Source organism: Tursiops truncatus, chromosome 3 (genome assembly GCF_011762595.2).
Source record: "Tursiops truncatus isolate mTurTru1 chromosome 3, mTurTru1.mat.Y, whole genome shotgun sequence".
Classification (NCBI taxonomy): domain Eukaryota; kingdom Metazoa; phylum Chordata; class Mammalia; order Artiodactyla; family Delphinidae; genus Tursiops; species Tursiops truncatus.
In genome coordinates, this window is record NC_047036.1 from 144,929,711 (window position 1) to 144,957,036 (window position 27,326).

A 27,326-nucleotide genomic window follows, 5' to 3' on the forward strand; every position below is an offset into this window, starting at 1 on the left:
CAGGGAAGCCCTGAAGTCATTTTTATCCAACCACCTGTTGGAGAACTTTTCAACCTCAGCCTCATTTTTTAAAACGCTGATGTGCTTGCCCTCGATGTTGCCGAAGGACAAATTAGAAGGAACGGTTAATGGGAAAGCAGACCTCTTATCTCGTTTCTGAACCATTTGTACTTCCGACTCTGCCATCCTTTCGTGTCACACCCAACCAGGCTGAACGGACGCACTTATCAAAGATGAATACATAGGCAGGAATTTGGGGGCAGAAATGGAGAGGTAACTGTGGGGCACAGCGATAATTTGCAGTTTCATCTGTGAGGGAAGTTAGGGGGAGTTCAGTTGACTGACTATTGAAAATTGCTAAGGAAGCCTGTGGGAGGCTTTTCTTTCTCTACTTGCAGAAATAAATATTACTGCCTAATTAAGTGTCAGGCAGCACACTTAAACGTTCCTGTTTGATGTTGGTGGGAACAGTCCCCTTTAGGGGTATCGATTTGTCCTCCCGCTCCTAGGAAGAGTGGGGTCGGAGGATAGAGTAGGTTAGACTTGTCCTTGGCTCACTTTGGGGTCTCAACGACCTTGCTCAGGAGGACCCATAGCAGAGAAGCTAATAGGCTGGGCTCTGAGATCAGACTGACAGCAGTCAAATCCCACCCTCCCCTCCTATTAGCTGTGTGATCTTAGGCAAGTTTACATGTCTATAAAAGAGGAATAATAATCTCTTCCTTGTGGGGTTGCTGTTTATACAAAATGGTAGGTGTAAGGCACCTGGTATGTGGTAAATACTCAGCAACAGGAAGGAGGTAACATTTAGGAAAAGCAGACCAACTGCAGGCTGAAGCCCTGGAAAGGATCTGAGGGGGTCAAACAGACAATCCAGTGGGGATAGCTAAAGCAATTTCAAGAAGTAAAAGTGCTCAGATGCCGGGCTGAGAGACCTTTGCTCTTCTGAGACCAGCCAGGTTACAGGGCTGGAGGTAGGGCATGGGGGGCAGTGCTGTGTAGTGCTTAAGACATGACCTCTGGGGCCAGGCATCCAGGCCGAAAGCCCAGCTCAGCCCTGATTAGCGGGATGACCTGGAGCAAATTACATAATCTCTCTACGCCTAGGAGACTCTGTCTGAAACTGAGACCAGCAGTGGCACCTTACTCTTGTGAATGCCAGCTGAGGTAATTGACATAACAGGTGTTCATCGAAGTTCACTATTACCAGAAAGGTAGAGCTGTCGCAGGCTTGGTTACTGCCTCGTGGACACCAACTGACATCTTCCCATGATAAGACCGACCTTGTCAGCCTAAAGCACTTCCTGGCTCTCGAAATGCGTTCACACCCCTGGTGTCATTTATTCCTCAGGTGATTCCTACGAGGTAAACAAGACCTGTGTTTGGAGCCTGATTTTTCCTCCTGCTGAAGTGTGTCCACCAAGGCCAAGTCGGCTTTAAAATTTCCAGGCTTCCTTCTACTGACCTGAAGCCAGTTAGGGGCTCTCGTTGTTAACAGGGAGCCATGGGGGTGGACAATAGGGAAAATTATTGAATAGGTTCACTGGAGACAAGCACAAAGCTATATTTTCCTGAAAACCGGCCCCGTCTCTGGTCACAATGCTCTTTCTACACACCCAGCGACATTCGGTTTTATCTCTGAAGTGTTGCGAGGGAGGGAGCTGTCTTAGGTCTTTCTCAGAATAATACTGAGACTGTTTTCTCCAGCTTTAGGCAATCAAAAATTTTCATCATCAGGATAGTTTTGTGGGATTCAGCTGCATGTTGTACAGCAGCTTTACTTTCACCGCAGATACATGTGTATTTGCAGTTTTTATAAGCTATGTGGATTCAGCTGAGCTACAGAAATGTTAAGCCCATCATTGTCACTAGCTATAAATCTTAGGAGGCTGGAAGCCATCTAGGTTGTTACAGAGGGAACACTGGGCAAAGAATTAGAGGGTCTGAGATGTAGTCCGGGCGTTGGTACCTTTTGGGGCAAGTGATGTAACTTCTCAAGGTCTCAGTTTACTCAGTTCTGAAATGGGGATAATGACAGTAATCGTCAGAGGCGGTTGTGAGGATTGAATTGAGTGAGGCAGTTCGTGTAAACGGCTTAGCATAATGCTGGACACAAAGCACTCTCTAAATGGTTAGGACAACTTTGGAAGCATGTTTTTAGTTCAGCACCTCAAGAAGTTCTGAAAGGCGCCATACCATTGAAAAGAGAGTTGTATGTCTTCCCTCATTTGCAGTTCCCTGGTTGTCCTTGTTTTTTCAGAGATAAGTTTTGAAAGGATGCTGTAGCCTTATTTTCAGATGGGTTTGATCTGACCATATGTAGCATCAGTCAATATTGAAACTGAACTCATTCTTTCCCTATAGCTCAGAAGTACAGAGGGACAGAATTATCCTTCCCGCAGCTTAGCTTGCTTTCCCAGGGGCCCAGAGTGGCCAGCTTTGGTCCTTCAGCCTGGTGGGGAATCCACTGGAGAATCTGATGGAATCTAGTGAGAGTCGTGGATTCTCTCACCATAAAAGTGCCCAGAGGCACACAGTTTTGTGGTTTGGGGGCTTGGGGCTGCAAAACCAATCCTCATGTCCCTAGATCTCTGAAGACTTGAGGTTGAAATCTCTTGTTCTGGTATGAAAACTGAACTTAGGCCCCTTCTGAGTGACCCTACCTTAGATCTTGTTTTGGGGCCAAACAACTGGAATGAGCACAGAGATAGAATTAGGGGTTGGCATACTCTATTGCAAGGTTATTCCTTGTTACTCTGAGGGTGATTTTTTAAGAATAAATATCCTATGTAGGTATGCTTGCTCTGTGCTCACTCTCTCTCAGAATGTCGTTCCTGTGTTTCTGCTCAAAGCCAACTTGGAAGCTTTCTTCAAGAACTTCAACTGTCATCACCTCCAAGAAATAGTCCCTGAGTCTTCAGGGGACACTGAAGTGTCCTTTCTCTGTGCCCCATAGTATTATACAGTCAGCCCTCTGTACCTGCAGGTTCTGCATCTGCAGATGCAGAAGTTCAACTGTACTACACTGTTTACACTGTTTTATATAAGGGATGTGAGCATCTGTGGATTTTTTTTTTTTTTTTTTAATCAGTGGCGGGGAAGGGAGGGCCCTGGAACCAAGCCCCTGTGGATACCAGCGGACAACTGGATACATATATCTGTCATCACTTCACATTGCCTAGTGATTTGTCTGCTCATATAATGATTCCTACACCACACTGTGAGCCCTCGTGTCAGGTTTACTCTCTGACTCATGCCCGTATCCCAGTGCTTAGTGTGGGCCTGGTACCTGGAAGATGCTCCCTAGCTGTGGGCTCCTTTAGCCCCCTCTGCCCATGTGTCTGTCTGAAACCCAAGCTCCCTCCGCTTGCCCAGCTCCCGCCAGCACCTGGGTGTGTTAGCATCAGAAATCCATCGGAACGGGCTGCTGCTTGGCTGATCTGAGCCTGTTTGGTAACTTTGTGCAATTCAGATGTGGGAAACAAATAGAATTAATAAGACTGGCAGCGCGCAGCAGCTCCAAGGCTGGTTACCGTTGACAATAGGGCAGCCACGTCAGCTCCTGCTGCGCTTCAGTGGTTTCCAGAATGCAAGTAATAGAATTTCTATAGTTAAGCAGCTGTCGCTCCCAGGGCCTGGCACATTCATGTATAAATCCGTAATGTAGAAGGGTACCTGGCAGAAGGCTTAAAGAAGGCAGGGTTATCCCAGGCCCTGTGGCCAGCCTTGGCCTCGGGACCAAAATTGCCCAAGCATAGAAAATAGCAATTCTATAGTGTTTTCTCTCTTTTCATTTTTCTTGGGTCAGAATGCAATTTGCGTGGGAGCTGGGGACAAACCTATGAATGAATATCGGTCCGTCGTGTACTATCAAGTCAAACAGCCACGGTGGATGGAAACAGTCAAGGTAATAATAATAATAATGATGATGATAATAGTTGGGGGACTCTAAGACTCCCTAAGATCTGAAACAGTAGCCTAGCATGTCTCTGGTGGTGTGTCAGGCAGTGGAAATAGTGGCCCAGTGGGCGACCGCCCGGTCCTCTTGATCACCCTTCAGCGGCCCGGCAGCTATAGCCACCATGGCATTGTCAGGTGATCTTGTGGACTGTGCCCAAGACATCAAGTTGTGTCGTTTTACTCAGCAGTGAGGAGTGACAGAGCTTGGGAGCAAATGTGAGGCTATAAAAAGCTATTTAATACCTGGTAGGTACACCGTTGGGAGGGTACCTCAGATGGAAGTGGCATTAACCACAAATATTTGCATTACCAGATTGTCACACTGAAGCAGAAGGGAATATCATGCATTGGAAGTGGAGTTCGGAATTAATTTAATGGACAGTGAAGCTTGATTACAGCTTCAGATGTCTCTGCCTTGTAATTAATAGCAGTCTTTACTCACTCTGTGCTCTGAACCCAAACTGAAGGTATTCATAAGACTTCCCTTTCAGAGGTAGCTCTTCAAACCTCAGTGGTTCTTGCGTTGTCACCTATATTCCTGTTTTCCTCAGTGGGTCTCCCTGTACTCACTCTCTTAAAAGTGATGACCTACCCAGCTTTGGGGTCAGAGAGCTGTTGGACCAGGTTGTTTTCTCTGTGCTCTCTTGTACCCCAGTTATATCTCTTTGCTAGCCCTCATCACATGGTGATAATTATGTGTTGCCCTGTGTGGGCCATGAGCTCTTTGAGTGGGACTGTGCCTTATGTCAGCATGGCCCGTGCTTCACATGATTGTAGCTTATAGTATTGATTCAATATGCAGTGAAAGAATGAATTGGACAACAGCTGCCCATGTGACTCTCAGCTCTTGTGCTCTGAGACACACAAACAAGTGGTGGACCTCTTTGGGCTCAAATTTCATTTTCTGGAGCAGAAAGTATCCACAGAAAATCTGAGTGGTTTTTCTCACAGGTAGCTAAGCTTCTCTGTCTGGGCCTGAATTGTATAATACAGGGATCGCTGTGGGGCTTTGGGAGGTGGGATAGTCCAGAGACAGGCCAAAAGCACCTCAGTCAAGGGTACAGCAGACCACTCACTGGACAGTGACACTGGGTGACCAAGGGGTGATTGTCTTGGCCCAGTGTCCTTGGAGGAAAAACCAAAGATGGGAATGAGGCCTAGGATTTTCCCGAATATGATTGGATTCAAGCATTTTTATTAATTTACATAAATGACAGTCCCCCATCAAGCCCCCTAATGGGCACTGTTAATTTTCTAAGCCCTGCTGCAACTGCCCAGACTCCTGGAGTGTGTAAGGAAAATGTGCACTGTGCAGTTTGCAGTGCATTAAATCCTGTGCTAAAGTTATGTGACTTTTATATCAATTTGGAGAGATTCATGTTTCCTCACTATAATTTACAGATCTCTTTTCATTGGCTGGGAATGCAATTTGCCAAATGGATTACATTTGGTACTTTATTTTCTCTTCATAGCCAGTTCTTATGTAATGTATTTACAGTTCATCAGGCTTGATGGCTGGGTAATAAATCAGCACGCAGCACTCTAAGTTAAATGGTCAGGCTGCCTTTTGCGGGGGGCGGGGTGGAGTGGGGAGGGCTCTTTAACTCATTGTCTCCTGAGCTCTGGTTTCTGCCTATTGAGGTGGCCGTCCCTATTGAAGACATGCAGAGGATCCACCTGCGATTCATGTTTCGACATCGGTCATCCCTGGAATGTGAGTGCCCAACCAAATGGCATCTCTGCAAAACCCCTAAGGGGAGAGGGGTGGGATCATTGGGTGGCCCAAGTATCTTTTTTTTTCCTGACCTCAACAATGCTATTTTCAGCCAAGGATAAAGGAGAAAAGAACTTTGCCATGTCCTATGTGAAGTTGATGAAGGAAGATGGGACCACTCTGCATGACGGATGCCATGACTTGGTTGTCCTAAAGGTACCATGAGCTGGTATTAACTCTGCAGTGAGGAGCATGCAGGAAGTGAGGGGGAGATGGCAGGATGGCTTGGTAATTAAGAGCAGGGACCCCAGAGTCACACACATAGGGGCTTCCCAGCTGTGAGGCCTTTTGTACAAAGTCGTAACTTCTCTGGGCCTCCGTGTCCTCATCTGTGAGCTCTCAGTGAGTAACTGTGAGGATTATATGAGTCAGTGCATGTAAGCATGACATTGATGGGTACGTGGAATTCTCAGGAAATGGAAGGCTATTGTTACATACAGAGTGGGCTTTGACTCTGTTAAGATACCTGTGGGATGTACAGAAGACCAGCAAGAAATATTTGAGAGATTCCTCCCTGTAGCTAATGGAAAAAATATCACAATTTAGGGTCCCGATCCTGCTGTTGACTAAATTGGAGTCATCTTCCATGTCTTGCTGAGTCTCAGTTTCCTTTTCCTTAAGTGGTGATGGCCATGTTTATGACCATAAGATGACCCACGCAGAAGGGCCATGTAAAAGAGTATAGAGGGCCGCTGCTGTTATTTTTACATCATGAGACTTGCACTGTTCTCTAGAAGTGGGGAAGTATTTTCCTGATCTTACATGCATGCTTTCCCACAACCACTCCTGTGACAGTGGCACGTATCTAGCTAGCCCCTGGCTGGAGGCAAAGGGTATGGCTGTGAAACAGGGCAAAGCCTAAGTGGTCAGCACAGGGATCAAACCCTTGCCCTTGACTTTCTCAGCATTGGAGGTTGGAGTTGCCCTTTTGCCTGTGGTCTGCATGGCAAACACAGCCTCATCAAAGCTTCATAACAGGGTACTCTTCTCTGAGTCTCTTTGGCTTTTCCAGAACACCCCTTTTCCTTCTGTACAGGCTCTGTTTTCTCAGTTTTGACGCGTCAAGGTAGTTCTTGGTTTAAAAGATTGTGAACTCATTGGGGGCAGAGTCCCAGTTGCAGTCAGTTTTCAATTTAGTCACCCTCCTTAAGCCTCAGTTTCCTCATCTGTAAACTGGAGCTGATAACAGTATACACAACAGTAACAACTGTTGTGAGGCTTAAGTGACATGAACTAAGGCATACAAAGCACTTAGTGCAGCATCTAGTGCAGAGTAAGGGCTCAGTAAATGTTGACTGCTGTAATGCCTACCTCTAGTCATTCATTTCGGCATGCCAAGGGACTTAGTGTCTGTCATTTTACTAAGTGTTCTGTATGCATTATGCCATCTAGTCTGCTCCAGATTTCTAGAAGTAGGTAATATGATTAATTCTCAGTTTAATCATGAGAAGAATGAGACACAGAGAGACCAAGGAATGTGTCCAAAATGACACAGGCATGTGAATGGGAGAAGAGGGTCTAAATACCATCACTTTCAGAATCTAGTGCCTTTGCTGTTAACTTCTTCTTTAAGCCGATTCCTTATCCTGCTGGTGGGCTTGTTTGTGTTAAGATCTTATAAAACTTAGAATGAATTAAAATATCCTGTTTGGGAATCTTCAGTTCCCTCTGTGCCATTAATGAAGTCCACGGAGCCTTCAGGTGGTTGGTTGATCAACCCCTTTCCCATTAACGTAACCTTGGGTTCTCGCCTATTTTGTGGAAAAACAGCCTTACCTTACCAGCTGATGTTCACTGCTCCTCTTATGATGTCCCTCACTGTTTCTGATCCTCTCTACCTACAGTGTGTAATCTGGCCACTGCAAACTCTGTGTAGCATTGGGTGCATACCCTTGGCTTGGGGAAGTAACCAAGGTGTTGTTTCCAGGGGGACAGCAAGAAGATGGAGGATGCCAGTGCTTACCTGACTCTTCCTTCTTACCGACACCATGTGGAAAACAAGGCGGCTACCTTGAGTCGAAGCTCCAGCAGTGTTGGGGGGCTCTCTGTCAGCTCCCGGGATGTATTCTGCATTTCTACGCTGGTGTGCTCCACAAAGCTCACCCAGAATGGTATCGGAAACATTGATAGCTCTGTGTGTGTGTGAGAGAGTGTGTGTGTGTGTGTGTGTGTGTGTGTGTGTGTGTGTGTGTGTGTGTGTGTGTGTGTGTGTGTGTGTGGGCAGGCCAGGGGAGGTCCTGATACAGACAGTTCAGGCCAGTAATAGTAATTCTGCTTGTCTGGACTCTATTTTAGTGGGTTTGCTGGGTTTGCTGAAGTGGCGTATGAAGCCACAACTGCTACAGGAGAATTTAGAAAAATTGAAGATTGTCGATGGAGAAGAAGTAGTAAAGGTCAGTGGGGCTTCATTTTGCCTGTATTCATCCACCAGTGACAGAGCTTTAAATCATGGGTGGCTTCAGGGGAGAGATGAAGTGCTGAGGGAGATAGGACAACTTTGCTTCTGACAATGGGATACAGTGTCCGAAGTCGGCATTAGAAGCCTTTATTGGTAAATCTGGGGGATGATATGGTTCAGTGATGCTGAATCTTGAACAGGAGAAAAGTATGGTTGTGCTCAGTCTCTGAAAATAGATCAACTTTGGTGTAGATCCCAGTTCAACTGCTTGCCAACTTTATGTGATAGTGTTATCAATATGACATATTTTCCAGGGTTGTGAGCATTCAAGATGATACATATTTAAAAATTACTCCACAAGTCTCTTACACATAATGCACAATAATTGAACTAACGCTTATGAAAATGTACAAAGTTCAACAAATAGTAACTATTATTTATTTTTGTTGTTGTAAGTTGCTATGGTAGTATGATCTCTTAGTATTATCTACATGTTGCTGTTAGAAATAAAAAGTATTCTTGGTTTCTGCTGCTTCGAGAATGTTATGTATTAAACATGAGAAAAGGAAAGACATCAGCGCTCACATTTTAGGTGAAACAAGCAGAAAACGATGTAAATGTCAGATGTATTGTTGTGTCCACATGGTGGTGGAGAATATAGTGTCTGAAGCGCAAATCTAATGAAAGCAACTGTCTCTCCAGCACTATGAATTGGGACAAGTGTTTCCCAGAGGTCCTGGTGATCTTGTTTCCATTGGGAACCTGGTACAACTAGAAACTCTGAGATTGAACATCTTTATGTAGTAGCTCTGTGTTTCGACTATAGGAAATATTGACCCATCTCTTAGGAGGGAGGGGTATCAAATTTTAGTTAATTGCCCATACATGGAGAAGCAATGGTCAGATTTCCAGATCAATGCTTTAACTGTGCACTGTGGACCCACCTACCTGGTTCAACAATGGCAGGGAAATTCCCCACACATCCTTTAATAAGGCCTGTCACCTTTGTCAGCCTGGAAAAGTCATCTGAAAGGGCATTCTGTTGTCTCCCTTTTGCATTCTTTTTTTCTTGTTTTTAGAAAAAAAATATTATTGATGTATACTCTACATATGGTAACATATGTACGGAGCACGTATCTTAAGAGTACAGTTCAGTGTATTGTTACACATGTACACAACTGTGTACCCACCACCTAGGTCAAGGTACAGAACATTTTTAGCATTGCAGTAGGTTCCCTCTTACCCCTTCTCCATCAGTAACCTGTTCGGGAGTAACCACTAAGCTGACGACCATCATTATAGATGGGGTTTTTGCCTGTTCTTGAATTTCATAAAAAGAGAGTGATAATGAATAGACATTTCTGTGTCTGACTTATCTTACCCTGCACAATGCTCACGAGTTATATTCGTCATTCCACGTTGAAGTAGTTTGCTCTTTTTTTTTATTGCTGTGGAGTGTTCTATAATGTGAAAATGCCACCCTATAATTATCCACTCTGCTGAAGATGGACAACTGGGTTGCTCCAAGTTCTGGCTCTTGTGAGTAAAGTACCTGGCCCTCCTGAACATGGCACATGGTGGATGTGTGCCCTCACCCTCTTGGGTAAACACTGATGAGTGGGACTGCTGGGTCACCTACACTCTTTCTTACAAGACCTTCATTATTTTGCCCAGTTTCTCCAGGATACTCTGGATGCCCTCTTCAACATCATGATGGAACATTCTCAAAGTAATGAGTATGACATCCTCGTCTTTGATGCTTTGGTAAGAGAGAGGGGGCCAGTGTTTAGTGACATTAGGCATTAACGTGTGTCTCACTGTGAGAACACAGAGAACTTATGGCCCACATGGCCCTTTTCATGAATTTTTTTGGAGGCATTGTAACATTTGGCAACCAGACCAATGAACGAGTTGCTGTTTCCCTTCGTTTGCTTCGAGTTCATTTGAAAGCATGGGCAGGGTGATTAAAAGGGGAGTGTTTAAGTGCTGATGGTGGATTGGCCCTGGTTGAAGGTACATGAAGCTGGATACCGTGAATAGTCGCTTTGGCTTTCCATGAATACGGGGAGTGAGTCCTTGGCCAGGTTGTAAAGCACCCAAAATGTTTCCTAACTCTTTTTTTTTACCTTCTTCCTGCTCAGTCTCCAGCGCAGTTGTTACACTCCTCCTGCCCACCCCGGAACATTTTAGAGTGGGTGGTACACCAGGCAGATCTGTCTCCTTTCCACCTTTCGAAATGGTCTGTTCTTCCTCTTGTGGTCCCAACTCACATCTTCTCAATGTCATGTCAAAATAAACATAAAAAAAAAATCTGCATTAAGGTATCAGTGACCAATAAAGTATGAATGTGTCAACCCTTTGTGTCAGTGACATTTACATTTTTAAAGAGCTTACTTGGAGACAACTGTGACTTAATCCAGTGCTTCCCAAGAGGGCCTCCTAGAAAGCTGTGTCTAAGGAAAAATGCTTCCTGACAAAAAGATCCTTTGATTAAAGAACTTAGGGAAGTGTTGACCATTGCGTGACTCTCTTGGAGATTTACAATGCACAGAAGCATACGGAAGACTCCGATAAGGCCTGCAATAAAGAAGGCAGTCTAAGGTTTTGATAACTTGAGATTTCTCAAGCTTATCTGACCGTGAAACCCTGTAGCATACTTCGTGAAATACTTTTGAGGAGAGGTACTACCTTAATGAAAAGGACTGAAGCTATATTAGTGACCTAATTCCTGGGCAAAAGAATTTGATAGGGTTTCAGTTGTGCCATGTGAATACAGCTTCCTGTCCTGGGTCTGCCCACAAAACCCACTGATTCCTTGCTTCTTCCTCAAGATCTACATAATAGGACTCATTGCTGACCGGAAATTCCAGCATTTCAACACCGTTCTGGAGGCTTACATTCAACAGCATTTCAGTGCTACCCTAGCTTACAAGTAAGTAACTGTGTACTTCCTGCTTGCCCTGCCAGGATGCCTAGGTCACAAAAATTTGAGTAGTTTCTTTTTGTCACCAGCCTGTGTGAGTTCTGCCTTTTTTGACAAAACCCAATCTGGCTGTGTCATTTGGATTAAATAATATGCAAACTCATAGGTTGGTACGAATATTTTATGGTGGCAGAAGTACATGGAAGTGTTTGCTCATTCGTTCATTCATTTAGTCAGTCAGCTATCATTTATTGAACAGCTCCTTGTGATACACACTGGGATTCAAAGGCTAGAGAGAAGGAAGTGCATATGACAAGTAGCTCAGTACAGCTTGTGTATATAGAACTGAGGGTTAGAGATCAGAGATGATGCTGGAAAAGTTGGTGGAGGCCCGTTTGTGAAGGGACCTGGAAAAGCAGGCCAAGTAGTTCGAAGTCCGCCCTGCTGGTAATAAAGAAACATGGTAAGTTTCCAGGCAACGGAGTTCCATGATATTACAGGAACATTTTCTGTGGGAAGAAAAAGCTGAAAAGAACATTATCACCACCACCATCCCCCCTCACATCCTCACTGTGACTAGTTTTCCCAGAGTCAAAAGATTTTTTTCTCACTACTTTTTCCTTTGCTGGCTGTTTATGGACAGGAAATACTCACTCCCTGTATTAAACATATATTTTTAGGCAGAGTTATTTTTATGGTGTAAATGACTATGTGAGCTTGGCTATACCATCACCTCTAACCTTTGATTGAATGCCTTATAATTTAGTAAACAAACTAATTACCATGCTGTGGGCTGAAAAGAGATGTATTTTGAAAATGTAATCCCTTATTCAGGAAATTGATGATGGTGCTGAAGACTTACTTGGATACCTCCAGCAGAGGAGAGCAATGTGAGCCAATTTTAAGAACGCTGAAAGCTTTGGAATATGTTTTCAAGTTCATTGTTCGGTCAAGGACATTATTTTCACAGTGAGTACTAGTTACGTAAGTGATTGATTAGCTCTGCAATTCCTCTGGGGTACAGCAGTATTTGTGCCATTGGAGAAACTCTTTTACAAAATTGTAACCAGCTGCTGATCAAAAACAGCTTAAAAATCCAATTTAGAGAGTTATGAATAGGTAATAATTGTTCGAAGTTCATTTGGGGAAAAAAAGAAGAAATCTTCATATGTTGAAGAGTTATGTCTCCTCCAGTGACTATGATTTGTGATTTGAGGCTCTTCTGCATTTCATCTGACATTCTTCATTTGATTTGAGATATGGTGAAAACCTTCCAGGAATCTATATTCCATGGGGACAGGGAAGCAGATCTCAGAGAATTTGACATTTATTTGGTTCTAGGAGGATGCACATGACAGATGAGCGGGTATTTGCAGCTGATCCGCCTGTCCGTGAAATCCTGGTGGCCAAAAAGTGAGCTGACATGTTAGAGCACCTAAGAGATTTGATATTCGATGGTCAGCATCACAGAGGTTAGCTACCCGTTTAAAAGGCTTTAGAGGTGGAGTCATTCCAATGCAACCTGCAAAATAACAATTTATGTGTCTCCTGGCTACAAGACAGAGTTAGGCAGGGAATTGGTTGTGTGTGTGACCAGGTTGGTTGTGTGTGATGGGAAGTAAGAAGAAGCATACAGGAAATGTATTGTCTGGATTCTTATCGGTGCAGAGGAAGAGCATGCAACCCAAGCTGACTCGGGGAAATAGGACTTTATTTTATTTCGCATTATTGAAAAATCTTGGGGGTACTTGGCCTTCGGTACGGCTGGGTCCAGATGCTTAGTGTCGTTCGGATGGTCTCTGTCTCTCTAGATCTTGGCTCTGCTTTCCTTTTGTTGGCTGCCTTCTGAGGCAAGTTTTCCAATGGGGAAGCCACTGGGAAACTCAGACTCATATTCTACCAGCTTAAGCAACGCTAGGTTCCCTGTTGTTCGACCAAAATCCTATGCCAAGAACTATCTTGAGTCATGTACTAAGGTCTTAAACACTGTGACCAGGAGAATGAATATGCAGGTTGTGTACTTATGGTCCCATGTTCACCTCTGGAGCCATGGGTCAGGTCAGCAACTTATGGTATGAACTTGTTTACTTGAAGGGATGGTTTCTCAAAAAAAAAAAAAAAAGTAGCAGTCCGTAAATCATCATTCTGATCAAGACATTGGATGAGTTATGAAAGCTTCATACTCAAAGGCAGCTGAAATGGGTAATTATTTGAGATTCTCCTTTGTAGGAGAATTCTTTGATATTTCAGTTGATGAATAGAAAGAGATGAGTGTCTTGAACCATGTCACAAAACATATGTCACTTAGGCTATTCTAAAAGTGAAATATCTGTTTCGATTCCTCTCTTTTGTCACATAGTCAAGGCAGAGACTGTGTATTGAAGTCTTAGGGGTATTCTTGAACTTGAAAGAATATTTGAATTATTTGAAAACCAGTAAGAGACAATTATGGGTCTTCCTAAGAGTTGAACTCTTGGAGAGGTTCAAGGATTCAAACGTTGTAATTCCAGATTAGGCAATGATATCTTATCCCATCTCCAAGCGAGAACTTCAGATCTACAAGAACATATCTTTCCATGTATCATATCTTATGCCTCAGTTTGTCCTTTTAATTTATTTCTCTTCCCTCCCTCCCCCCATTCCTTAGTTCTTTCCTTCCTCCCTCTCTCCCTCCCTCTCTTCCTTTCCTTCCTTCCTTCCTTCTTCCTTGTCTTACCTCTCTTAGTCTTCATCTCTTTCCTCCACTGGAACAAAGAGCATTTGTACATCTGCTTTCTTCTTTTCTACCTGAGGGCATGTCATCTTGCAGTGCCCCCAGCTCTTCATTCAGTATAAATTCAGTGCTGCTGGAACTCTAAGTGAGTTTTGGCTTCTTAAGGAGTGGGATAATCTGTTATTCTCTTATGTACTCCCAGCATAGCATATATAGAACATCACTGACACTCAAGAATGCTTGTTGGATGAAGTGCATTCTGGGGGCTAGGAGAAGCCATTTGGTCAGAGGAGATGTCTCGAAGGTAATCCAGACATAATCTTGAATCCTTTGTCATGATCAGAAATATAGGCTGACCTGCAAGGAGTGTCTAGGACCTCATGCTGAGGGAAGGTAGTAGGTCTTGTTCATTCTAGAATCTTTCACAATGGGTTCTCTTCAGTGGAGCCTCAGGGACATTGGGAAGTGATGGTAGTATCTCCCCAAACTAGAAGGGAATTTTACTTGGGAATGGAAGATAGGCGTTTCAGTGCTTTGAGATTTCTAAGCCAGCTGGTGGGAAATTGTAATATAGTTATTGCTTTGGGAGCTTACTGTGTCTGGTATTGTGTTTCCGTTTCCTGTTATTCCTTTGTCTTTCCTGGTGTGCATAGTTACAGCTGATCCAGCTCCCGTTAATTGTTCCCTGCCATTTTTTCTTTGGGCGTGCTGCACATGAGCGTTTACAAGGGCTAGGGATTTTCCTGTATCAATATGCAAGATACACTTGGGTAAGAGAGGAAGAAAACTTGTTGAGAAGGATTGGAACTTTTTTTTTTAACATCTTTATTAGAGTATGATTGCTTTACAGTGGTGTGCTAGTTTCTGCTGTATAACCAAGTGAATCAGCTATACGTATACATGTATCCCCATATCCCCTCCCTCTTGCGTCTCCATCCCACCCTCCCTATCCTACCCCTCTAGGTGGTCACAGAGCACCGAGCTGATCTCCCTGTGCTATGCGGCTGCTTCCCACTAGCTATCTGTTTTACATTTGGTAGTGTATATATGTCCATGCCACTGTCTCACTTCGTCCCAGCTTACCCTTCCCCATCCCTGTGTCCTCAAGTCCATTCTCTACGTCTGCATCTTAATTCTTGTTCTGCCCCTAGGTTCTTCAGAACCATTTTTTTTCTTTAGATTCCATATATATGTGTTAGCATACGGTATTTGTTTTCCTCTTTCTGACTTACTTCACTATGTATGACATCCACCTAGGTCCATCCACCTCACTACAAATAACTCAGTTTTGTTTCTTTTTATGGCTGAGTAATATTCCATTGTATATCTGTGCCACATCTTCTTTATCCATTCATCTGTTGATGGACACTTAGGTTGCTTCCACGTCCTGGCTACTGTAAATAGGGCTGCAGTGAACGTTGTGGTACATGACTCTTTTTGAATTATGTCTTCTCAGGGTTTATGCCCAGTAGTGGGATTGCTGGGTCATATGGTAGTTCTATTTTTAGTGTTTTAAGGAACCTCCATACTGCTCTCCATAGTGGCTGTATCAATTTACATTCCCACCAACAGTACAAGAGGGTTCCCTTTTCTCCACACCCTCTCCAGCATTTATTGTTTCTAGATTTTTCTGATGAAACCTATTCTCACTGGTGTGAGGTGATACCTCATTGTAGTTTTGATTTGCATTTCTCTAATGATTAGTGATGGTGAACATCCTTTCATGTGTTTGTTGGCAATCTGTATATCTTCTTTGGAGAAATGTCTATTTAGGTCTTCTGCCTGTTTTTGGATTGGGTTGTTTGATTTTTTGATACTGAGCTGCATGAGCTGCTTGTAAATTTTGGAGATTAATCTTTTGTCAGTTGCCTCATTTACAGATATTTTCTCCCATTCTGAGAGTTGTCTTTTCGTCTTGTTTATGGTTTCCTTTGCTGTGCAAAAGCTTTTAAGTTTCATTAGGTCCCATTTGTTTAGTTTTGTTTTTATTTCCGTTTCTCTAGGAGGTGGGTCAAAAAGGATCTTGCTGTGATTTGTGTCATAGAGTGTTCTGCCTATGTTTTCCTCTAAGAGTTTGATAGTGTCTGGCCTTACATTTAGGTCTTTAATCCATTTTGAGTTTATTTTTGTGTATGATGTTAGGGAGTGTTCTAATTTCATTCTTTTCCATGTAGCTGTCCAGTTTTCCCAGCACCACTTATTGAAGAGGCTGTCTTTTCTCCACGGTATACTTTTGCCTCCTTTATCAAAGATAAGGTGACCATATGTGCGTGGGTTTATCTCTGGGCTTTCTATCCTGTTCCATTGATCTATATTTCTGTTTTTGTGCCAGTACCATGCTGTCTTGGTTACTGTATCTTTGTAGTATAGTTTGAAGCCAGGGAGCCTGATTCTTCCAGCTCTGTTTTTCTTCTTCAAGATTGCTTTGGCTATTCAGGGTCTTTTGTGTTTCCATACAAATTGTGAAATTTTTTGTTCTAGTTCTGTGAAAAATGCCATTGGTTGTTGTTGGTTTTTTTTTGTGGTACGCGGGCCTCTCACTGTTGTGGCCTCTCACGTTGCGGAGCACAGGCTCCAGACGCGCAGGCTCAGTGGCCATGGCTCACAGGCCTAGCCGCTCTGTGGCATGTGGGATCTTCCCAGACCGGGGCACGAAGCCATGTCCCCTGCATCGGCAGGTGGACTCTCAACCACTGCGCCACCAGGGAAGCCCCATTGGTTGTTTGATAGCGATTGCATTGAATCTGTAGATTGCTTTGGGTAGTATAGTCATTTTCACAATGTTGATTCTTCCAATCCAAGAACATGGTATATCTCTCCATCTGTTTGTATCATCTTTAATTTCTTTCATCAGGGTCTTATAATTTTCTGCATACAGGTCTTTTGTCTCCTTAGGTCAGTTTATTCCTAGGTATTTTAATCGTTTTGTTACAGTGGTAAACGGGAGTGTTTCCTTAATTTCTCTTTCAGATTTTTCGTCATTAGTGTGTAGAAATTCAAGAGATTTCTCTGCATTTATTTTGTACGGGATTGGAATTTTTGTAAGAATCATTCATTTTGTCACACAGCCAAAGAAAATGATTTTCCTGTCCCCTCTTCTTATGTCAGTAGCTCCTGAGTCAAAGTCTGTACAGGTGTCTCTGGGCACATACCTGTGCCATAGTTGCAATGGAAGCTGGCAGAGCAGGTTTGAGCTTCTGTCATAGGGAGGCAGGCTTCAAAATATGGGGAATTCTAAATTGTAGGAAGTGAGTCCAAAAGATGCTGAGTGGCTATAAATATGACCAGTATCCACTGGGCTTTTCTAGATTAACTGAGGCCCTGGGAGGTATAGAGCATAGTGAGGAACATTCAGAAGGAGCCGAAGTGATTATGTTCTAGGCATTGAGTTTCTTTATAAACCCCCTTGCAGTGCCTTTTATCCTGAACCTCAGACAACCAGCTGAGCTGATCCCCAAGGTTTCTGAGCCCGTGGAATTACTCAGAGTCTGTGGTAGTCCATGCTTCCCTGGTCCACGTGGTGGACACTCCAGGAAGAGCTGCCCTTCCTGCTGGCCAGGCACATAGTAATGAGACTGCAGAGCTTCTGTAAGGATGACTTCCCGAATGAGAGAAGATCCAGAGCTCTGTTCTGCAATAAGAGCGTTTGCTCCTGCTTGTCTGTGTTCCTTGTAAATCTTGGTGCTGCCGTAGGCTCGCGTATAGGGGATAGTGTGGGGCATGGTTATGTTCACACTGTACTGGGCAGTGCTGGCTCAGTGACGGTCAGTGCTCACACTGGACACTTCCTGTCCCTGTCAGCACCTGGCTTGATGAGTGACCTAACCTCTCTGAGCCTCAGTGTCCCCACCCATGAATGAGGATAAACCAGCTTTTAGTGTTTTGTTGATGAAATGAGATTACATGTACAGAGCTTCCATGTAGTGTCTGATATTTATTCCGTGAGCAAAATAAATCTGTTAGCTGTTATCATGTTTTCACCTAGGAGAGACAGAAAGGGTACTTGTTTCAAAAACTCAGATTAGAAAGAGAAAGTGTTAGTGTCTTGATTCCTGCTCACAGCCTGGCTTACTGTTCATGCTATACAAAACGTTTCTCGCTCTCTATTTTTTAGGAGGATGAGACACCTTTACCATTTAGAAGACCTCAATGTAGGGAATTGTTATGGCTCCGTGAATTCACCTGGGTCTGCTGCTGGCCCACTGCACGGGCCCTGCTTTTGTCTGTGGCTCCCACTTCCCCTGTGTGTGTGTGGTCAGGCCCCTGTGGCCAAGCAGCTGTGTACCCAGCTCTCCCTCTGTTCCCTGCTTGCTCTGCCTGTCTTTTCTTTGGCCTCATGCCTTCTGCTCTTGTTACAGACCTGCTTAGTTCTTGCTTCCCCCTCCTTCTCCATGTTATCCCTCTCCTGGGGCTGCTCTGCCATCACACGCTTCTCCTTCGCCACACTCATCCACATCTTTTGCTTGCGAGTCAGTCGGCTCAGGGGGTAAAGGCACTGTCTCTGGAGCTAGGCTACTTGGGTTTGAATTCTGCCTTTGCATCCTATCACTACCAGGTATGAAGGTTTATGACCTTGGGCAGATTAAATAATCTGCCCAAAGCTCAGTTTCCTTGTGTGTAAAACAGGCAAGTACGGAACAACCCTTGCAGGGCGGTTGTGCAGACTCACTGAGCTAATGGACATCAGGCATGTGGCACAGTGCCTGTCACATAGCGAGTGCCCACGGTTATGATGTCCTGCTAAGTGCATTTCCCTCATTATCTCCATCAGCCTTCACATAAATGCGGTGGAGACCCTCGTCTCCTGACTTCACCTCCTCCTACTTCTCTCTCACTGTGTGCCAGCCTCACAGGCCTCCTTGCTGTGGCTCAGGTTCCCAGGGCAGGGCCTTTGCACCCTTTCCCAGACAACTGCTTGCTCACCCACTCGCCTCTTTTAGAGCTTTATTCAAACTTCTCCTCATTCCCTTACGTACAGGGGCAAGCCCTGCCCCTGGCACTTCTTCTTTTGGTTTGTTTTTTTGTTATGATATATCATGCTTTTAATACAGACTTAAAACAATCTGGAACAATATAAACTGTACAGATTCGATCAATCTTTTTGTTTTGTGTTTAAACTCAATCTCTAAACACACCAGTGTTCCATTCCAAAATATTGCACAACATTCTGCATACAAAATGCTTGACTGTGTTTCTCTTTCACTAAAGAAAACAAATTCATGACCCTGCTCCCCCCGAGCTCCTCTCCATGTTGCCTCAGTGCCCCCATTCCCACCTGCAGGGGTCAAACTAGAGAATCCACAGCTCACTGCATTGAGAAAAAGACATCGTTCTGGACTAAAAGTTTACGTTCTTTGCAAGACGATCCACCTTTTGATTTGTTCCTGGGAAAGAGGGGTAGACAGAGGTTGGGGAAAGGGGAGAAGTAGATTTTATTCTCCTCTTCTTTTATTTTAAAGTTTGTTTTTCCTGAAAAAATATCTTTCTCTCCTCTTAAGAAAAACTCTTGAGAAGAAAAGAATTATGTTTTTACGTTAGAAATTACATTTTACAAATGTAGCCAATTATTCAATACAAACGGACACCAAAAAATGTAAAAAGTTAAAAAAAAAGTTTTTGTACGAAACCAGGTAAATTGGTGCAGATTTTTGTTTTGTTTTCTTAAAAATAAAATAAAATGGAAGCAAAAATACCTAGATTTGAGACAGACAGACTGAAGTGGGCCCAAGAGCCCAGCACAGGAGTCATGCTCCTGATCACACATTTGTCTTCCTGTTTCAAAAGACCCTAAGGGGCTGGTCTCCCCCTCCCTGTATGTGGTGAGGAACAAGCCGACCAGGGTGTGGTGGGTGCCTGTGTGCGTGAGTGGGGGAGGAGGGGCTGGAAGGGGGCATAAGACAGCATCCAGCCTTTCCCAGAGAGCAGCCTGGGCCTGTCACCTGGCCCCTGGCCCTTCTGATTGCCCTCCCTTTCACTCTGCTTTCTGTCATTCTTCCTCCCCATGTTAACATACAATAATAAGTTATGACATTTTAGCGCTCTTCCTGCTAGAATGTCAGGTCCATGAGGACAGGAGTCTTTGACTGTTTCGTGCTGCATTCCAAGCGCTGAGGACAGCACCCAGCACACAGTAGGCACTCCTTCAGTAAGCAGTGGGACAGCATTTCTATCCCCCTTTCACAAATGAGGAGGCTGAGGCTTCAATTCAAGCTCAAAGGTCACACAGCTAAGACTCAGTAGAGCAAGCTTCGCATTCTACCTCACCTGATCAAGCAGATTTGAGAACTGGCACTTTTTCCAGGCTGTGCAGGTGGGAAGCCTGGCTGGCTGAGAGGAGGGGCTGTCCTGAGAGGAAGCAACTCCAGCTGGAAGGGTCAACTTGCTGGGCGCTGCTGGGGCTGCTGAGAGGCGCGAGGCTGTGTGGGTTTAGGTGCTGCCATCCATCCCTAAGCACAGTAGGACTTCAGTGAAGAGCATGATGACTTGGAGCAGGAGTTGCCAGGAAGGGCATCCTCGCCAGCATGGTGAGGCTGTCCTGGCAGCAGTGACTTTGTCCTCATATCCTCCCAAGAAATGAACAAAGAAAAGCTGACATGGCGCCGGTCCAGGTGAGCTCACACCCCTTGGAAACAAGCCACTGGTCAGGGAAAGAGGAAGGCACTCAGTATCCTAATGGAAGCAGCAGCATCTCCAGGAGTCCTTCTGCTCCCCAGCCCTCACCTGGGACCTGGGCAGGCTGGCCATGGCATGCACAGTGTCATTTGCCTGCACTGGGACTGCCACTCCATTAACACAGGCTCAAAGGACCACGGTTCTCACCTCCAGCAGACAGCCCCAATCTGGCTCTGGTCACCCAGGGCCAGACATCATTGCCCTTTCTCTAATTGCCTTCACGTCAGATGATTTGATGCTCTCTGATGCTCGCTTTTGCCTTTTTATTTTGCGTCTGGCTTTATTCTACCCATCCCGCCCTCCCTCCCCTGGCCTCCACCTCATCTTTCCACCAGTTCAATTTCTTCTTATGTAAATATTATATACTAGTTTATCCTGCAGGTCATGAATATTTTAGGCAGCAAGGTTGTCTGCATAAAGCTCAGGCATGCCCAGTGTAGCCTGCAGTCACAGAGGATACATAAGCCTCCGCCTTTTTGAAAAAATATGAATTTAACTCGAAGGTACTTGCCAGTGTGATTTGTTTTCACCGTTCATGTATGAATAAATATTAAAACGTGATCATCTGTTTATGCTGAGGATGGGTTGGAATTCTGGTCATATTGCTATTTCTGTTTCTCCTGCATGTAATTTGTTTGCCATGTTAATGACATTTATTCCTGTGTAAACCTCTGTTTTAGGCTTTGAATGTAATTTCACTTTTTGATGACAGTAATGGCTCAGTAAGCGGCACAATTGCACTTAATGGAATTATTTTATGATAACATTAACTTGGCATCAGATCAGGATGGAAGAGAAAACTCATCAAAGGGATATAGTCAAATAGTTACTTTTCTCTAAGTTATTATCTATTTTATGAGTTGCTACAGGGCAGAGGGGGAGGTAACAACCTGTTTCTTACAAGCATATGTGAAAGCGTTTTGTAAATCATTAAGTAAGTCATCCTTATTATAACATGAAATTGTGCATCTATGTGCACTTTTAAACAGTCCTCTTTCCCCTTTGCATATGGAAATATTGATAAACTGTTATTGAGCACCTGTTATGTGCTAGGGACTTTGTTAAGTGCTGGGAACTCTGAAATTGATGTCAGACTTCCTCAAGCAGTGGCAGTTTAGTGAGCAAGAAAGACACGCATGCCAGCAGTCAAATGCCAGCATGCCTGGGATAAGCAATGATCAGTGATATGATTCAGTGGAGGCTTACAAATGGTTCCCGGGGGCAGACAGGTTTGAATGACAGACTCCACCTCGGGAGGATGAGTCATTCTTCTCGGAGGAGGTGATCTTTTAAACTAGACATTGGAAGGTATTTAAGAAGCCTGGCCATGGAAGAAAAGAGAATCGGGAATTCCAAGTAGAGGGGACAACATATGATATAGAACTTACTCTGAGGTACCATTTATAAAAGCCTCTCCTCTTTGCATGGCCCTGTATCACTTTTTGCTCTACCTCACTTAATACTCACGACAACCCTGCAAAGTACAGGTATTATTATATTCATTTTATGTTCACTTTACAGAAGGGGAAATTGAGACCCAGAGAGGTGCAGAAAGTGACTTTAGGTCACACAGTTAGATGTTGGCAGGGAGGGATCTGACATCAAAGTCTCAGCTCTTTGTGCTATCTTGTGCTTGCCCATGAATGGCACTTTTATGGAACAGTCGCTAGTGGGTGCAGCTGTGGTGGTGGAGGAGTGAGGAGGTGTTTGAAGAGGGGATTTGGAGCCAGATTGTGAAACACCTTGAATGCCAGACCAAGGAGTTTGACGTCATCCTCTGTGCTGGGGGATATTGGCATAGATGCTACCCTCCATCCTCAGAGCACAGAGTGAATACCCCAGCAGAGGTACAAACTAATCTACTGGGATCAGACAAAAATATTAAAATTTCTTCATTTTGTCCTAAGATGAAGAAACTAAACTTTATAAACATTTGACTTAGAATAGTACATGGATATAATTTATATATAAATAAGCATCTGTTGAGACTCATACTTAAATTTTTTTTTTTTCCTCATAGGAGCAGTTTTGGAAACCCCTGCTTTTGGCAGTGGGGAGCCATTGAAGTTCTAAAGCAGGGGATTAACATGATTAGATTCATGTTTTAGAATGATTAGTGCAGAAGTAAGGTTAGTATGTGGTAGACAGAGGAGGGGAGGCAGGAGATCAATAACGAAGCTATTGCAGTAATCCAGGCAGGAGGACTTGAACTCAGGTAGTCACGGTGGGGCTGGAGAAGAAGGAAAGTAAGAAGATGAGGGTTTATAGATGGCAGGATTGCCCAAACTAATTGAATGTGGGAGTGGAACTGATGGAGGGGGCCAATTGGCTGATCTGACCCTGAACTTTGTGGTCCACTTTTATCAGGTATTGCTCATCAGCATGATGAGTGAGGGGAGGAGCAGGTTTTGGGGGGAAGACGATGTGTTTGGGACATGTGATGCTGGAGGTGTTTACTGGCGTAGCCAGATGGAAATGCACAGCAGGCGGTTAGATACAGATTTGGAGTTCAGGGGAGTGGAGAATGGAGATATGGTTTTGGTAGAAATTGATCTCCTTTGGTAGAAAGAGGATGTGTTTGAAGCTGTAGCACAAGGTGGGCAGTGCTATAAAACTCAGAATGGAATGCAGGAGATGCGCATGTTGGAGGGATGGATGAGGGGAGAGTCCCAGGGAAGGAGGATTGGAGATATAGGGGAGGAAGCAGGAAGGATTGGCATTACAGGACCCAGGAAACGGAGCATTTCCGAGAGGGAATGTCAGCAGTATTCACTGTTACAGTGAGGTCCTGGGAACTGAAAACTGATCAGGAACAAGATATTTCACAATTAGGAGATCTTTGGTGAATCAGCCGACCCTTTCCGAGAGTTTAGCATCTTTCCTAGTATCCAAACAGGAGGCCATGGGGGCAGAGGGATCAGGCTTTGATGATTGATTTCCCATCATCTGCGCGTGAATTACTTACATCGTGGATTGTTCTTTGCCAGGGTATAATCCAAGACTGGCTTCCCCCCACCATCCCTCAGAAGCTGAGCCAGTTGTTTCCTATTTCTTACCAATCTCATACTCTGCTTACAGCAAAGTGTAAAATGCTGGTCTTGTTTGCTTCCATTGTACCTTTAAATGGCTTAATTTTGCAGAACAAGATGCTATAGATAGTTACGGGAAAAGCCAAGGAGGACACAGATATTCATTCTTTCAGGTTGAAGCAGTAGCCGATTTCCTCTCCTTGTTAACTCCTTGTTAGAAGTCTGGGGCTAGCTTGCTGGTAGAATCTTTGCCTTTGCACAAAAATAACTTTCTGTCAAATGCCTAGGCTGACAGTTCCTCAGAGAATGACTTGGGTGGGAGATCAATTTACTGAATAAATATGTAGATTTAGGATATGTGTTTGCAAATCCCCTGTAACTTAATATGGACATGCAGGATAATAAAGGGTCTAGTTTGCCAGAGGGGTGAAATTCACCAAGCTAACCTAACTGTCAGGGATGCTGAACTGAATCAGGATGACTAGATGTATTTTGTGATCCACTTCAGAAGCACTTGAGGCAGGCATCACCCTGAAGTAGAATTTGTTTCCTTATTAGGAAGTATTAATAATATATTACTCAGTTGTTGGGCTTGTTTCTTATTGTGTCTTTGGGGTGGATGGAAAATTAAAAAGGACTTAGTTATGGGGCACATACGGTCACTGTCCTTCAAATCTCCAAACTAGCTCCTCTGTATCTCAGATCTACTCTCCTAATGTAGTCAGTTGCAAAGACATATGAGTTCAGTTCAATTCGTTTGTTCATTCATTCGTTCAGTAAACATTTTTGAGTCTTACTATTTGGAAGTTCTATGCTAGGATACTGCAGTGAAAAAGGCAGATGTAGCCCTGCCCTCATGCTTCCCTTATATAATACTGTGGGGGAAAAAAATAAAATAAACAAATACACCAAGTCGTTGCAAACCATGATAAATGCCTGTACGGGAATTAAGCAAGTAGTTGAGATAGGTGGTCCAGTACAGCAGTGAATAATCCCAGTAACTACCTGTATAATTGTGGGCAAGTGACCTAACCTCTGTGCCCCAGTTTCCTTGTCTAAAGTTGGGATTACTTCACAGTGTTATTGTGAGGATTCTGATGAAGTGACGTTTAATTAATTAATTTGTTTTTTATTTTTGGCTGCATTGGGTCTTTGTTGCTGCACGCGGGCTTTCTCTAGTTGCGGTGAGCGGGGGCTACTCTTCGTAGTGGTGAGCAGGCTTCTCATTGCGGTGGCTTCTCTTGTTGTGGAGCACAGGCTCTAGGTGCGCAGGCCTCAGCAGTTGTGGCACGCGGGCTCAGTAGTTGTGGCTCACGGGCTTAGGTGCTCTGCGGCATGTGGGATCTTCCCGGACCAGGCTCGAACTCGTGTTCCCTGCATTGGCAGGCGGATTCTTAACGACTGTACCACCAGGGAATTCCCTGAAGTGACGTTTAAACTGAGATGTGAGGGATGGCAATGATCCAGCCATGCAGGGATTGAAGGAAGAGTCCTTCAGGGAGGGAAAGTCTGAGCAAGTGATCTTGAATAAGAAAGAGCTTGAAAGAGTTTTTTTCAGAAAGTTATCGTGGCTGAAGTATAGAGAGCACAGGGGAGATTAGGAGGAAGATAAACTGGGTGAGATAGGCAGAGCCTACCATGCAAAGATCATTCTAAGTGTATTACAGAGTCCTCGGGAGGCATGTAGTTGAAGATGCTTTCATGTGACGTAGCATGCTGACACTTGATGGTGAAGAGGGCTTGTGTCATGTGCCACATGGGTGGATTGGGGGCGGAGGTAACTGCACAGGGAGCTGTGACTGACCAGTGGTACCTGAAATGGGCAGCTCAGTAGGAAGTGACAGATTGTTAATCCCTGAGTTAATTACACAATCCTGGATAGGAGTAAAGGACTCAAGAATACAGACAGAGTGCATGTTGTCCTACAAAGCGTTTGTGTTTTAGATTATAGTAATTCCATATTTAAAATTGAAAAGCATGTGTTTCATAACCTCCCACAAGCCTCTTTGGTTGCCTCCTGTAAGATTCAAAGACATAAACCGCCCATCTTTAATTGGGTTGGGGGACAGACACAGCCTGTGCTACCTTATTTCACTGAGCAATCCCTTTAGGTTTTTCTGTTTGTTGGTTGGTTGATTTGTTTTTTGCAGTATCTCATCTCTGCTAGGCATTATTGTTTTACGGTCATAACGTTTATTACTTTTTTTTTTTTTGCGGTACGCGGGCCTCTCACTGTTGTGGCCTCTCCTGTTGCAGAGCACATGCTCCGGACGCGCAGGCTTAGCGGCCATGGCTCATGGGCCCAGCCGCTCTGTGGCATGTGGGATCTTCCCGGACCGGGGCACGAACCCGTGTCCCCTGCATCGGCAGGCGGACTCTCAACCACTGCGCCACCAGGGAAGCCCCCCGTTTATTACTTTTTAATGCCATATATGTTTTAGCGACCATGAATTGTTGGCTGCAGTTTTGGACAAGTTTTTTAAAATATATAGTCACTTCTCAGTGATCTGTTAATGTATGCGTCTAAAGACCCATATTACCTGAAGTAGCAGATAGTGTCAACTTCACTTGATTTGATCATCAGAGTGCACTATGCAGATGTGTGTATCTGTGTACAGGTGAACTTTTCCACAGCAGAATGTTTTTCCAAATCAGTTTGCTGGGATAAATAATATCCTTAATTATTATTTCCTGATTTCCTATCAGATGGGCATTCTGGAGGGAGGGCAGGCCTACTCGTCTTGGGTACCATAGGGATGATAAAAATGAAGAGCTTGTCTATGATCAAACGTATTTTGTGAACAAGCCACAGATGATAACATTATTATGTCAACAGTTAAGAATATCCCAGATAGCACGAGCCACAGCATTTTACATTGCTAACCTCTCCGCTTCCTCAAAACACTTTCTCCCCTTGGCCTCTGTAGCACAGAACTCTTTTAGTATTCCTCATACTTCTCACACCCTTTGGAGGTCCTAAATGCTCAGTTTAAACCAATCCTCCTTTCACTCAACTCCCTCCACCTAGGTGACCAAATTCAAACCCATCTCTTCAGTTACTGCTTCTATGCAGATAACCCAGAAATCCAGCTTGACCTCTTCAACAAGTTCCAAATCTGTGTGTCCAGTTTACTTGATATCTTTCGTATCTCCGAGGCAATTCAGAGTTAGCATAACCAGAACCAAACTCATGATGTCCCCTCATCTCACTGACGTACAACCCAGCATGTTGCATGGGGCAGACAAATAGGATTTTTTGACACCTCATTTTTTGTGTTTTTCCCACGTAATCCACGGTCAAGTCCCCTCTTAAATGTCTCTCAAATTCATCCACATCTTTCCATCTTCACTACCAACTTCCTGTTCACAGTTCTCATCACCTCACACCTGGATCACTGTGTTAGCTTTCTCCAGTGGTCTTGCTGCTTCCATCCTTGTCTTCTTAGAATCTGTTTTGCTATGGAGTCTCACGAATTTCCTAAGTAGACAATTATAACACCTGTAAATATGGAAAGCTTTGTTTCTCTCTTTCTAATTTGAATCCTTTTTCTCCCTGTCTTATTGCATTGGCTAGGATTCTAGACCAATGTTGAATAAAAATGGTGATATATATTATGTATTAGATTTAAAAAATATTTTAGATATCTTTTATCAATTTAAGGTAGTTCTTTTCTATCACTAATTTGATAATAATGTTCATCGTGAAGCAGTATTACATTTTATTGTGATCACTGATGTTTTGAACTTATTTATATCATCTTAGATGTGCATCTTCGCCAACACTCTGATTTTCTGTTCTCTTTTTCCTTCTTTTTTTTGGATTGTCTTCAGTTTTTTCACTCTCTTTTCGCCTTTAA

General features: G+C 44.0%; 1 protein-coding gene across 2 annotated transcripts in view; it reads left to right on the plus strand.

Annotated features, from left to right (window-relative positions):
- The window catches only part of DOCK2 (dedicator of cytokinesis 2), a 409,609-nt gene that overhangs the window by 60,760 nt on the left and 321,523 nt on the right, over nt 1–27,326 (plus strand). For both annotated transcript variants that reach the window (XM_019945662.2, XM_033853554.2), the window contains exons 15-22: nt 3,809–3,907; nt 5,602–5,674; nt 5,787–5,890; nt 7,662–7,845; nt 8,030–8,127; nt 9,807–9,896; nt 10,964–11,064; nt 11,890–12,024. In XM_019945662.2, the coding sequence (XP_019801221.1) occupies nt 3,809–3,907; nt 5,602–5,674; nt 5,787–5,890; nt 7,662–7,845; nt 8,030–8,127; nt 9,807–9,896; nt 10,964–11,064; nt 11,890–12,024 (884 nt within the window). The remainder of the gene's footprint in view (nt 1–3,808; nt 3,908–5,601; nt 5,675–5,786; nt 5,891–7,661; nt 7,846–8,029; nt 8,128–9,806; nt 9,897–10,963; nt 11,065–11,889; nt 12,025–27,326) is intronic.